The 12963-nt window shown below is 41.1% G+C and overlaps 2 protein-coding genes across 2 annotated transcripts in view; one reads left to right on the top strand and one right to left on the bottom strand.

Moving 5' to 3' along the window:
* TRIM24 (tripartite motif containing 24) overlaps positions 1-12963 on the top strand; it is a 114262-nt gene that overhangs the window by 95726 nt on the left and 5573 nt on the right. The window lies entirely within an intron of this gene.
* The window catches only part of SVOPL (SVOP like), a 62931-nt gene continuing 61268 nt past the window's right edge, over positions 11301-12963 (bottom strand). The window contains 1 exon segment of the mRNA XM_089917350.1: positions 11301-11940. Within this exon segment, the coding sequence (XP_089773476.1) occupies positions 11766-11940 (175 nt within the window). The 3' untranslated portion in view covers positions 11301-11765.

Below are 12963 nucleotides of genomic sequence, written 5' to 3'. Positions count from 1 at the left end.
CTAATCTGATTGTTTAAGGCATTTACTGATGAGGGTGTATGTTAGAAAAGCCCAAAATACAAAAAGTCCAGAATAAAGGTTTTGACGTTCATCTTACAGGAGGATTTTTTTTCTTTTTGCCACTATAGACTGTGCTCTGAAGAGACTTACAGAAATCAAATTCCCTTCTATACATAAAACTATGGATTCAGACAAATTCCACCTCTGTCCTATTGCAGAAAGCAAAATATGCTTTATAGAGATTCCAGTTGTTACTGTTTTTAATACCTCAACCAGTATTATCTTTTTTTTTTAACATCTTTATTGGAGTATAATTGCTTTACAATGTTGTGTTAGATTCTGCTGTATAACAAAGTAAATCAGCTATACATATACATATATCCCCATATCTCCTCCCTCTTGCATCTCCCTCCCACCCTCCATATCCCACCCCTCTAGGTGGTCACAAAGCACGGAGCTGATCTCCCTGTGCTACGCAGCTGCTTCCCACTAGCTGTCCATTTTACATTTGGTAGTGTATGTATGTCAATGCTACTCTCTCACTTTGCCCCAGCTTACCCTTCCCCCTCTCCCTGTCCTCAAGTCCATTCTCTACATCTGTGTCTTTATTTCTGCCCTGCCCTTAGGTTCATCAGAACCATTTTTTTTTCTTTAAGATTCCATATATATGTGTTAGCATACGGTATTTGTTTTTCTTTTTCTGCCTGACTTCACTCTGTATGATAGACTCTAGGTCCATCCACCTCACTACAAATGACTCAATTTTGTTTCTTTTTAATGTCTGAGTAATGTTCCATTGTATGTATATGCCACATCTTCTTTATCCATTCATCTGTTGATGGACACTTAGGTTGCTTCCATGTCCTGGCTATTGTAAATGGTGCTGCAATGAACATTGTGGTACATGACTCTTTCTGAATTATGGTTTTCTCAGGGTATATGCCCAGTAGTGAGATTGCTGGGTTTTATGTCAACCAGTATTGTCTTTTAGTGGGCTGTGAAACCAATCCAAAAAAGTTCTTACAAGTCAATGACTTAAAATTTGTTGACTTCCATTTCTACTAGTGCCTGATACTATTAAGGTAAGCAATATATATGAGTTTATAAAGGGTTTCTGAAATTGAGTGTTTGAATTAAATTATGTTGATAAAATTTGCTATAGACTAATGTAGTGTCTTCTAGGAAGCCTGGGTACTAGACAGTACTAGACAACATTGTAAAGTATCTTAAGCCTGGATACCTCCACAGGTATTGAAAGTTCCTAAAATCCTTGGGAAGGTGCTTAAGCATCAGTTTTATCAGTGGTTGACTGTGGTTTTCAATCACTGCTATCCTTTGGTTTTAATTATAAATTGCTGCTAATGTCAGCTTTGGTGTTTTGAATTACAGTTTGTCATGGGTTGTTTAGCTAACCCTACATGTGTAGCCTAGACATCTTTGCATCAAAAATATTTTAGCCTAAGACTTTCTAATAACTAGACTAAGACAGGTCTGCAAACTATTTAAAATGATTAAAGATGACAATTTAGGTAATCCAAACAAACTTCATTTAACATTTCATGAAGAGGGCAGTCTCCATTTGCAGGGGTTCAGAGAACAACAAAACGGGGTGGAAGGCAGGAAGTTTTTATGAGGTAAAGAATAAGGAACAAGGAAGTAAGTACAGAGACCAGAGTTTGCTTGGTATTTGGTGATTGGCTGACTGGATATACAGCGTTTCTGGTCAAGCAGAGCATTTATTGGACGTGAAAGTTATTAAGTTTTGGTTTGCCTAGGTGGCACCCCCAGCAGGAGTGGCTTTGTCTTGGGCCTAGAATGGGCCTAGTACCACCTTTTGATCATCCTCTTGACCATCTACTTTATCTTCAGTTTGCTTCTTTATATCAGGGAGAAGATCTTCAACTAAGATAAAAATTAAAAGATTCCTATGTTCTAGATTTAGAGTTGTTTGGAATATTTTTTTCTTCCCTCTGGGTACATAGTTTTATTTTTAGCTTGGGGGTGGGGGAGGGGAGAAAGCCTAAAAAGTTTCTGTCTGGCTCTGAATATCAGCTTCTAGTTCAGCCAACTTCTGACCATAAAGTTACTTTAAAAAAAAAAAAATTCTTTCAAATACCTTATCAAGTTTCAAACTGGACAAACAGTAACTATTCCTGGCAGTACTGAACACCACCAAAATAGACTCCCAAGATCTAGAGCCACTCCCAAAGATAGCCAAAAGAATGAAGTACTTGGACAGTTCCTCTGAGAGCTGGCAACAGTTGGTAGGCTGCAAATGGGATACAACCCACATTTCTGTCCAACCATATTCTGGGGCCTGATGGCTGAACTGCCTCCATACATAAGAACCAACAACCTGCATGTGCCAGCAGGCAGAAAGCCAAGTTCTCAGGACACAAGAAGGCAATAGTTATCCCTGGGACAGAAAGGATCAATAACCAATGAGTTCCCCAAATCAAATTCCCAAGGGTCTGAATTTGGAAAAGGAAGGACGTGAAATTTCTCTCTTGACCAGCAACTACAGGGTTCAGGAAGAGGTGACATTGGTAGGAATTCTCACCTCTGGCTGTGGCTTCTGTCAGTTTCCCCAGAACCCCATTCTGCATACCCCGGAGAGTGGAGTTTATAGTGAAGAGTGTAAGTTCTGGTATCTACCAGAATTTGACAAGGTTTTCCATGAGTTTTAATTTTAGTTTCCACTTGGCTGTTTCAGGGAATAACTGATAGAAGTTTATCAGAATCCTTCAGAGTCCCATCAGCCCTGGGAGGGACCCACATGAGGGCCCTCCTTTGAGAGTAGATATGGGGGTATTCAAGTTCAGGGGAGGGGGTGGGTATTATTATCTTAGGTTTCTGGCCTTGGAGATGCTGCAATTTGAAAACCAACTTGAATTTTTGTTTTTGGTCTTGTCTCTTCAGAATGGAAAGGCAATTCAGGTAAGAGGATTAGTAGACAGTGAGTACTTGGGTAAAGGAAAATAGAGGGGAGTTTTAGGAGTCACGTTGTCTTATTGTCTTGTTTCATTCTTTAATGAAAAATTAGCCTTTTGCGTTGAATCTTTCAATGAAGTTGATTGGGAATTTTGAAGCCTTTTGGAATCTAATGCATACCAATTAAAATAGGTGTCCCATTCTGGTTGATTTGGAAACACTTTCAAGTGTGGTTCTTAAACAATATGTCTAATTGGAATGTTCCCCATGATAGCCATTGTAATGCTAGGTTGTCTTAGTGAGACTTGCCATTTTTGTAGATGTCTACAGCTTCCAGGACCACAATTATTAGACAAAATAAGCAGGTGTGCCGGAAGGTGGAGTGCTCAATTCTTTGAAACTCGAGGATCCCGATTCTTAGGTAAGCATTGGATGTTTGAGAACCAAATTAATACCTAAGAGAGGTGTACTGCTAGGTTGGGGATTTTGTGGTATTTTACAGTGTACCTTGTTGCACAGAATTTTTCTTGAGGTTGTCAGGTGGCGCAGTGTCAGTGTAACCCGTTGCATGACCAACTTAGCACAGGAGCCTTAGATTTAGGTGGCGAGTGCTTTAACATCTTTTAAGTGTTTGATCCATGCCCACCAATTTTGCAGCTTTGGCTTCAAGATTCACATTAGCAATTGACCTATTTAATCCTTAAATGATAAGATCTCTTTTTTTTTTTTTTTGCCATACGCGGGCCTCTCACTGTTGTGGCCTCTCTCGTTGCGGAGCCGCGCAGGCTCAGCGGCCATGGCTCACGGGCCCAGCCGCTCCACGGCATGTGGGATCTTCCCGGACCAGGGCATGAACCCGTGTCCCCTGCATCGGCAGGCGGACTCTCAACCACTGCGCCACCAGGGAAGCCCGAGAAGATTTCTTTATGAAAGTGGCAGTCACCCTAAATGACTTTAATAGTATGACTTGTGCTACTTAGATTTTGTTGTGCCATTAGTTCAAATAGTACTAATTTCTTGTTTTAGTTTTCCAAGTCTCCCCGTGCTTTATGCTGTGGACTTATCTTTATGCATCCCCTAACTGCTGCCACCCATTGTAGGCTCCTATTATAGCTGTCCTGGAACTTTTCTGGGAAATATATATACACGTGTGTGTGTGTGTGAATACATTTTGCTTTTCCTCACATAAAGTTGGTTTGGATCAGAGCTGTGTGCGGGGGATCAGAGGCTCAAATCCAAAAGTGGCTTGCCCTCGGTTTTGATGAGAAAACAATGAATGCAAAGGGTTCAGTGGGTCGTTCGCCTGTGCATCTTGTCCCACAGGCCATAAGCAGTCAGCTTTGGATTCCATCTTCATCACCAGAGACTGTTAAAGATGATCAAAGAAGACAATTTAGGCAGTCCAAACAAACTGACACTTGATGAAGCAGGCACTCTCCATTTGCAAGGGCTCAAAGAACTGCAAAGTGGGGCTGAAGGTGGGAGGATGAAGAATAAGGAACAAAGAGGTGAGTAGAGAGCCCAAAGTTGGCTTGGTGTTTGGCCAACTGGATATACTGTGTTTCTGGTCAAGCGGAGCATTTACGGGGACATGAAGGTTATTTAAATTTTGGTTTGCTGAGGCCGCACCCAGGCAGGAGTGGCTCCGTCTTGGGCCTACAACTTGTTTCAACAAAACTATGGCCTGTTAGACAAATTCAACCTATGGCCTGCTTTTATACAGCCTGAGAGCTAATAATGTTTACATTTCTAAAGGCTGGCGGGGGCTGTTGACAGAGACCATATGTAGCTCAAAGTCTGTAGTGTTTACTCTGGCCCTTTATACAAAAGGTTTCCTGACTTTAAGCCATTTGTGCCTGTAGTTCAAATAGGAATGATTTGCACCGCTATTGAAGCAGGGGTATAAACCTGTCATACACTTAGTTTGCTAGTCCAGGGACACTTCATCATGGTAGCAGCAAATTCTTTTTCTTTCCACTGCAAAATGGGAGTGGAAGGAGTTAGGGGAAGAAGTAGGTGAGTCAAGTCTTTGGGGATCCCAATTTCAGAAGTCTCTACAATAAGCCTGAACAGCAGTAAAAGACTAAATCTAAATGTAAAACCTTGGCTATTTTTCTTCCACAGCATACCTGTGTGAACAGGTATGATACCATGCATGCAAGTGGTTGCTCAACAAAGGGCATATGATTACACGAGGTAGAAGAGCTTGATGTACTCTAATTTTTTATTCCATCTTGGGAATCAGATTCCCCCTATAAAATTAATGAAATTACAGTAGAAACAGACATTCTCTGGGAAAAAATTAATTTATTCCCAGCTGCTTTGGTTATTATATACAAAACTGCAATGAGTTTAAACATATTATTTTATGAATAAGCAATTTCATTATAAAGTATGGAGGTCACAATTTACGTATTCTAATTTTAATTGTGAATTTGATGACTTCTGTTTTTTTGGGGTTTTTTTAAACATCTTTATCGGAGTATAATTGCTTTACAGTGTTGTGTAAATTTCTTCTGTGTAACAAAGTGAATCAGCTATACGTGTGTGTATATATACGTATAATCCCATATCCCCTCCCTCTTGCGTCACCCTCCCTATCCCGCCCCTCTAGGTGGTCACAAAGCACCGAGCTGATCTCCCTGTGCTATGCGGCTGCTTCCCACTAGCTATCTATTTTACATTTGGTAGTGTATATATTTTCAGTGCCACTCTCTCACTTTGTCCCAGCTTACCCTTCCCCGTGTCCTCAAGTCCAGTCTCTATGTCTGTGTTTTTTTTTTTTGCAGTACGCAGGCCTCTCACTGGCGTGGCCTCTCCCGTTGTGGAGCACAGGCTCCGGACGCACAGGCCCAGCGGCCATGGCTCACGGGCCCAGCCGCTCCGCGGCATGTGGGATCCTCCTGGACCAGGGCACGAACCCGCGTCCCCCGCATCGGCAGGCAGTCGCTCAACCACTGCGCCACCAGGGAAGCCCATGTCTGTGTCTTTATTCCTGTCCTGCCCCTAGGTTCTTCAGAACTTTTTTTTTTTTTACGTTCCACATATATGCATTAACATACAGTATTTGTTTTCCTCTTTTTGGCTTACTTTACACTGTATGACAGACTCTAGGTCCATCCACCTCACTACAAATAACTTAATTTCCTTTCCTTTTATGGCTGAGTAATATTCCATTGTATATATAGGCCACGTCTTCTTTATCCATTCATCTGTCGATGGACACTTAGGTTGCTTCCATGTCCTGGCTATTGTAAATAGTGCTGCAATGAACATTGTGGTACATGTCTCTTTTTGAATTATGGTTTTCTCAGGGTATATGCCCAGAAGTGGGATTGCTGGATCATATGGTAATTCTATTTTTAGTTTTTTTAAGGAACCTCCATACTGTTCTTCATAGTGGCTGTATCAATTTACATTTCCACCAACAGTGTAAGAGGGTTCCCTTTTCTCCATACCGTCTCCAGCATTTATTGTTTGTAGATTTGATAATGGCCATTCTGAGGTGATACCTCATTGTAGTTTTGATTTGCATTTCTCTAATGATCAGTGATGTTGAGCATCCTTTCATGTGTTTGTTGGCAATCTGTATATATTCTTTGGAGAAATGTCTATTTAGATCTTCTGCCCATTTTTGGATTGGGTTCTTTGTTTTTTTGATATTGAACTGCATGAGGTGCTTATATATCTTGGAGACTAATCCTTTGTCAGTTGCTTCATTTGCAAATATTTTCTCCCATTCTGAGGGTTGTCTTTTCATCTTGTTTATGGTTTCCTTTGCTGTGCAAAAGCTTTTAAGTTTCATTAGGTCCCATTTGTTTATTTCTGTTTTTATTACCATTGCTCTAGGAGGTGGTTCAAAAAGGATCTTGCTGTGACTTATGTCATAGAGTGTTCTGCCTATGTTTTCCTCTAAGAGTTTGATAGTGTCTGGCCTTACATTTAGGTCTTTAATCCATTTGGAGTTTATTTTTGTGTATGGTGTTAGGAAATGTTCTAATTTCATTCTTTTACATGTGGCTGCCCAGTTTTCCCAGCACCACTTACTGAAGAGGCTGTCTTTTCTCCATTGTATATTCTTGCCTCCTTTATCAAAGATAAGGTGACCATATGTGCATGAGTTTATCTCTGGGTTTTCTATCCTTTCCATTGATCTATATTTGTGTTTTTTGTGCCAGTACCATACTGTCTTGATTACTGTAGCTTTGTAGTATAGTCAGAAGTCAGGGAGCCTGATTCCTCCAGCTCCATTTTTCTTAAGATTGCTTTGGCTATTTGGGGTCTTTTGTGCTTCCATACAAATTGTGCAATTTTTTGTTCTAGTTCTGTGAAAAATGCCATTGGTAGTTTGATAGGGATTGCACTGAATCTGTAGATTGCTTTGGGTAGTATGGTCATTTTCACAATGTTGATTCTTCCAATCCAAGAACATGGTATATCTCTCCATCTGTTTGTATCATCTTTAATTTCTTTCATCAGGGTCTTATAGTTTTCTGCATACAGGTCTTTTGTCTCCTTAGGTAGGTTTATTCCTAGGTATTTTATTCTTTTTGTTGCAATGGCAAATGGGAGGGTCTCCTTAATTTCTCTTTCAGATATCTCATCATCTGTGTGTGTAGGAATGCAAGAGATTTCTGTGCATTGATTTTGGATCCTGCTACTTTACCAAATTCATTGATTAGCTCTAGCAGTTTTCTGGTAGCATCTTTAGGATTCTCTGTGTATAGTATCATGTCATCTGCAAACAGTGACAGTTTTACTTCTTCTTTTCCGATTTGGATTCCTTCTATTTATTTTTCTTCTCTGATTGCTAAAACTTCCAAAACTATGTTGAATAATAGTGGTGAGGGTGGGCATCCTTGTCTTGTTCCTGATCTTAGTGGAAATGGTTTCAGTTTTTCACCATTGAGAACGATGATGGCTCTGAGTTTGTCATATATGGGCTTTATTATGTTGAGATAAGTTCCGTCTATGCCTACTTTCTGGAGGGTTTTTATCATAAATGGGTGTTGAATTTTGTCAAAAGCCTTTTCTGTGTCTATTGAGATGATCATATGGTTTTTCTCCCTCAATTTGTTAATATGGTGTATCACATTGATTGATTTGCGTATATTGAAGAATCTTTGCGTTCCTGGGATAAACCCCACTTGATTAGGTTGTATGATCCTTTTAATGTGCTGTTGGAGTCTGTTTGCTAGTATTTTGTTGAGGATTTTTGCATCTATGTTCATCAGTGATATTGGCCTGTAGTTTTTTTTGTGACACCTTTGTCTGGTTTTGGTATCAGGGTGATGGTGGCCTCATAGAATGAGTTTGGGAGTGTTCCTTCCTCTGCGATTTTTTCGAAGAGTTTGAGAAGCATGAGTGTCAGCTCTTTTCACCTGTGAAGCCATCTGGTCCTGGGCTTTTGTTTGTTGGAAGATTTTTAATCACAGTTTCAATTTCAGTGCTTGTGATTGGTCTGTTTATATTTTCTATTTCTTCCTGGTTCAGTCTTGGAAGGTTGTGCTTTTCTAAGAATATGTCCATTTCTTCCAGGTTGGATGACTTCTATTTGTTTTGAAACGCTTAATGATACCACCTCAAATTCAAGTCTTAGATACAAAATTTCAGTCCAATTTTTGCTTTAAACTTCATGGGAGAATATCAAGTATATGTTTTGTCTGATATTTATTACATATTCATATATACCTGAACAGACTTGATGCCAAGGAAGAAAGCCACCTTCCCCCTACCCATCTCTCCTAGATACACTTTGCCAACTTTAATGAATATTTTATAAAAGTCCTCTATTGATCTCTTCCCTGAGACAATATATACAGCTAACCTACTGCATTCTCATGTGTCTTATTTTTCAAAAATACATAATCAATATTTCTTAACTACCAAGTAGTGTACTGAAATTAAACCAGGTGGTTTTTTTTTTTTTAATACATTTTACTTATTTATTTTTGGCTGCGTTGGGTCTGCATTGCTGTGCACGGGCTTCCTCTAGCTGTGGCGAGCAGGGGCTACTCTTCATTGCAGTGCATGGCTTCTCATTGCAGTGACTTCTCTTGTTTTGGAGCACGGGCTCTAGGTGCACAGGCTTCAGTAGTTGTGGCTCGCGGGCTCTAGAGCGCAGGCTCAGTAGTTGTGGTGCAGGGGCTTAGTTGCTCCACAGCATGTGGGATCTTCCCGGACCAGGGCTTGAACCCGTGTCCCCTGCATTGGCAGGCAGATTCTTACCACTGTTCCACCAGCGAAGGCCCAAGCCAGGTGTATTTTAAATGTGCCACAGCTCTTTGTGAAGATAAAAATATATTTTTCTTCTTTGGTAGACATAGTGTTGCAGGTCTTTATTTAATTCATTTAAGTTGCTGGAAAATGAGTAATTTATTAGATAATACATTTAATTTTTTATAAAGTCTTCTCCATATTCAACTATCTGGCACTAAAAACTAGTAATAGAAGGTTCTTTAATAAGCTTATAAGGAATTAAGGGTCTAACATTTACCTTTGTGTACCTGACAGTGCAATAGTACCTTTATAATTCAGTTATTCTAGTGCAATACAGACATCATTCAGGAAAAAAGTCACATTATAAATACTTCTTTCAAGAGTGTTTTGATTACTTACCAGGTTCATCAAAATAAGAGCTTTTTAGAGTCATTCTAAAGTGGAATTACTACTATTAAACTATTGACCAGGTTGGTTCATCCAAATTATTAGGGATGCTGTCTGTGCTGTAGAAGGTTAAATTTTTTGGCATGTTTTAAATATTTCTAGGAGTTTTATTGTATCAGTCACCAGATAGTTTCATATGTTAAGTGCTCACAACACTGAGATACACACAGACACGTTTTAAGATTTGCCCAAAGACATATAGCCATTGTGTGGCAGAGCCATCAAGGGCTACATGCCCATACAACTGTATTTATTGTATCCGCATTTTAAAGTGGTAGGGACTGATTAATGTCTTGTAAGCATACATGCAAAATAATTTCACTACACTCCTAAAACCAAGTCCCAGTCAACAAAAGAGGGAATGGTCATCATAAGTGGATAGGGCTTGAATTGGAAATCCATAAAGCACGTGAGATGAGCCAGGTTTCATTTTATATGTATTGTTACTACTTTAAAAAAGCCACCATCACAGAAAATTAGCATAAGATTTAGCATCACTTAACTTTGCAGTCTAATTTAAATTCCAGTCCGACAGTATGTTCCTTTATTCGAGTTACACAACTCTCCTTTTGCCTTAGTTTCTGTTTGAAGCATGTGACAATCCTTTAAGATTAAAAGGAATCATTTGAATCACCTAATTCAATCCCTGGCTTCAGGTATGCAATGAATGGGTCACCTTTCCACGTAAGGAATCTAAACAAAGCCCTAAATTTATAATTACATAGCAGGTTATCTAATCTGTGATTAAAATGAGTATTACCTTGAAGAGTAAAAGTTAGGGGGAAGGGCTTCCCTGGTGGCGCAGTGGTTGAGAGTCCGCCTGCTGATGCAGGGGACGCGGGTACGTGCCCCGGTCCGGGAGGATCCCGCGTGCCACGGAGCGGCTGGGCCCGTGAGCCATGGCCGCTGAACCTGCGCGTCCGGAGCCTGTGCTCCGCGGCGGGAGAGGCCACGGCAGTGAGAGGCCCGCGTACCGCAAAAAAAAAAAAAAAAAAAGTTGGGAAAATGGAATAACACATTTTGGATCTAGGGCAAGCAAAAAACATTAAGACTGGTGTAAATAGGGGTTTTTTTTTAGTTTTGCTCCCCCCCCCCGCCCCCTTTACTCAAAAATACTTTCCAACTACTCACAGACATTAACAAGTGTCCATGGTTCACTATAAATAGGATATGGGAGAGAAGGCAAGCCATGTTCAGCCAAAGGAGCACGATGACTTCACAGTCCCATTTAGATGTGGCAGCTCAGATAAGACACAGTTAACCCTTGAATAACGTGGGTTTGAATTGTGCAGGTCCACGTTTACATGGATTTTTTTCCAGTTGTAAATACTCTAGTACTATACAATCCACGATCCGTGGTTGGTTGAATCCACAGATGCGAGTAACTGGATACCAAAGGCTGCTTATAAATTATGCTGGCATTTTTGACAGCCTGGAGGGTTGGTGCTTCTAACTCCCCTGCTGTTCAGTGGTCACCCGTGTACAGCTAACCCCAGGTGTTCTCCCCCTTTCCCTGTGGGCGTGTGCACGCGCACACACACACACCCTTGCATACCAGCAACAAGCTTTACGTTTAAGGCAGGGAAACAACAGAGCCACCAGCTGTACTTTGAGATGGAGCCAACCTTAAGGGGGCTAGGAGAGGCCATCTCTGATACAACTTTGCCCCCGGGAGCATACCTTATACTTTTGGGATATCCTTTTTTATGCACTTTGTGTCTGTTAGTATTGGATGACAACTGGGGCAGCACAGAAGTTTTTGCCTCCAGTCTTACCACAGGCAGCTGACAAAATTGGGGGAAAGGTAGCTGGACCAACAGTAATGACCCTGTGATCCTAAGGGCAATGCAAATAGCTGTTTCTGATCCTCTGGCCACATTTAGCTCTGCAGCAATGCTTACAAACAGAAAAGTGAAGGGTAGAAAGCTGAGGTGTCAATAATATCATTCATCTTAGTCAACTTTTACAGGAAGGAAAGGTTTGAAATGAATAATTGGTTTGCTGCTCAAAGTTATATGCAGGAACAGTGGATACCCATTTTTTCTACTGGAACCTGCTAAACAGATGTACCATTGTGTTAGCACAGACTTGGGCATCATCGTCTGCTTAAAAGAATTTCCATACTCCAAGCTTATTTCCTTTAGTCAAAAGGTGTTAGTTGAGAATGCTTACGAGAGTCCTGCATCACTTACCTGTAGGGCCCGTCCTTTGGTCTCAATAGGGAGAGTAAATGCAGAAATGGCACACACAACACAGATGAGAAAAGACAAGGCTCCCAGAAATGATGCACTCATGAGAACTTGCAAAGCACAAGGAATGACTAAATAGATTGTGCCCCAGTCACTTTTAAACTGACTTTTATGCTAAAGAGAAAATAAGAATTCACTTCACCAAATATGTAAACAAAGGGCTTTGCAGCCGTTCTGTAACTTGTGCACTCCTGACATCCTAGGTCTATTATTTATTTGGGCCAAGCTACTGTAGGCAATTTTGTGCCACTCTTCCATGAGCTGCGAGTGACATTAACATGCACTGGCCAAGTCAGACTTCTCCCTGCATTCAGCCCTCAGGCTTCTCCAGAGCAACCCAGTACCTGGGGAAGACGGGAGAGCTGCCTGTTTTCCTACCCGCTCTCCCATACCAATTCAGCTTAACTTGTAACCCTCTCCTTTCCTGCAGTACCCCCTCTGCTAAAAGTCTACTTTCCCTCTTCAGTTCTGACAGGATCAACCAGGAGGAAGTCTTTTGGGAATAGATGTAATTTTCTGGTCTCTGAAATGATAACGTGTGTGTGTTCATGATGCTTCATGGGTCACAACCAATCAAAACTTACCGTAGAAAAAACGGACACCATTCTCATCCTGATACTGGTTAGTTTAGACCAGGGGTCCCCAACCCCCGGGCCACAGACCGGTACCGGTCCGCAGCCTGTTAGGAACCAGGCCGCACAGCAGGAGGTGAGTGACGGGCAAGCGAGCGAAGCTTCATCTGCCGCTCCCATCACTCGCGTTACCGCCTGAGGCATCTCCCCCACCCACACCCCCATCCGTGGAAAATTGTCTTCACAAAACCAGTCCCTGGTGCCAAAGAGGTTGGAGACCACTGGTTTAGACACTCCATCTCACACATCAGTTTCCCTAGGACTTTGCCCAAAGTTAGCAAAAAGCCAAACACATGGTAGTAGTTGTCAACTAATCTCACAAGGATGGTTAACTGAAATGATTAAGGAACAACGAGGCTCTCTAGAGTCACAGAATATTGCAGTTTGGAGACCTAGACACTAGTCTAGTCTTTGGTCTAGTCCAACCTTTTCACTTTACAGATAATCCTAGAGTAAGGAAGGGCTAAGTGACTACTTGTCCAAAG

This window comes from Delphinapterus leucas, chromosome 9, assembly GCF_059928025.1.
Source record: "Delphinapterus leucas isolate spDelLeu-1000000601 "Yukka" chromosome 9, BTC_Dleu_Yukka2, whole genome shotgun sequence".
Classification (NCBI taxonomy): domain Eukaryota; kingdom Metazoa; phylum Chordata; class Mammalia; order Artiodactyla; family Monodontidae; genus Delphinapterus; species Delphinapterus leucas.
Note: the sequence above shows the minus strand (reverse complement) of the source record. Positions and strands in the feature narration are given on the sequence as shown.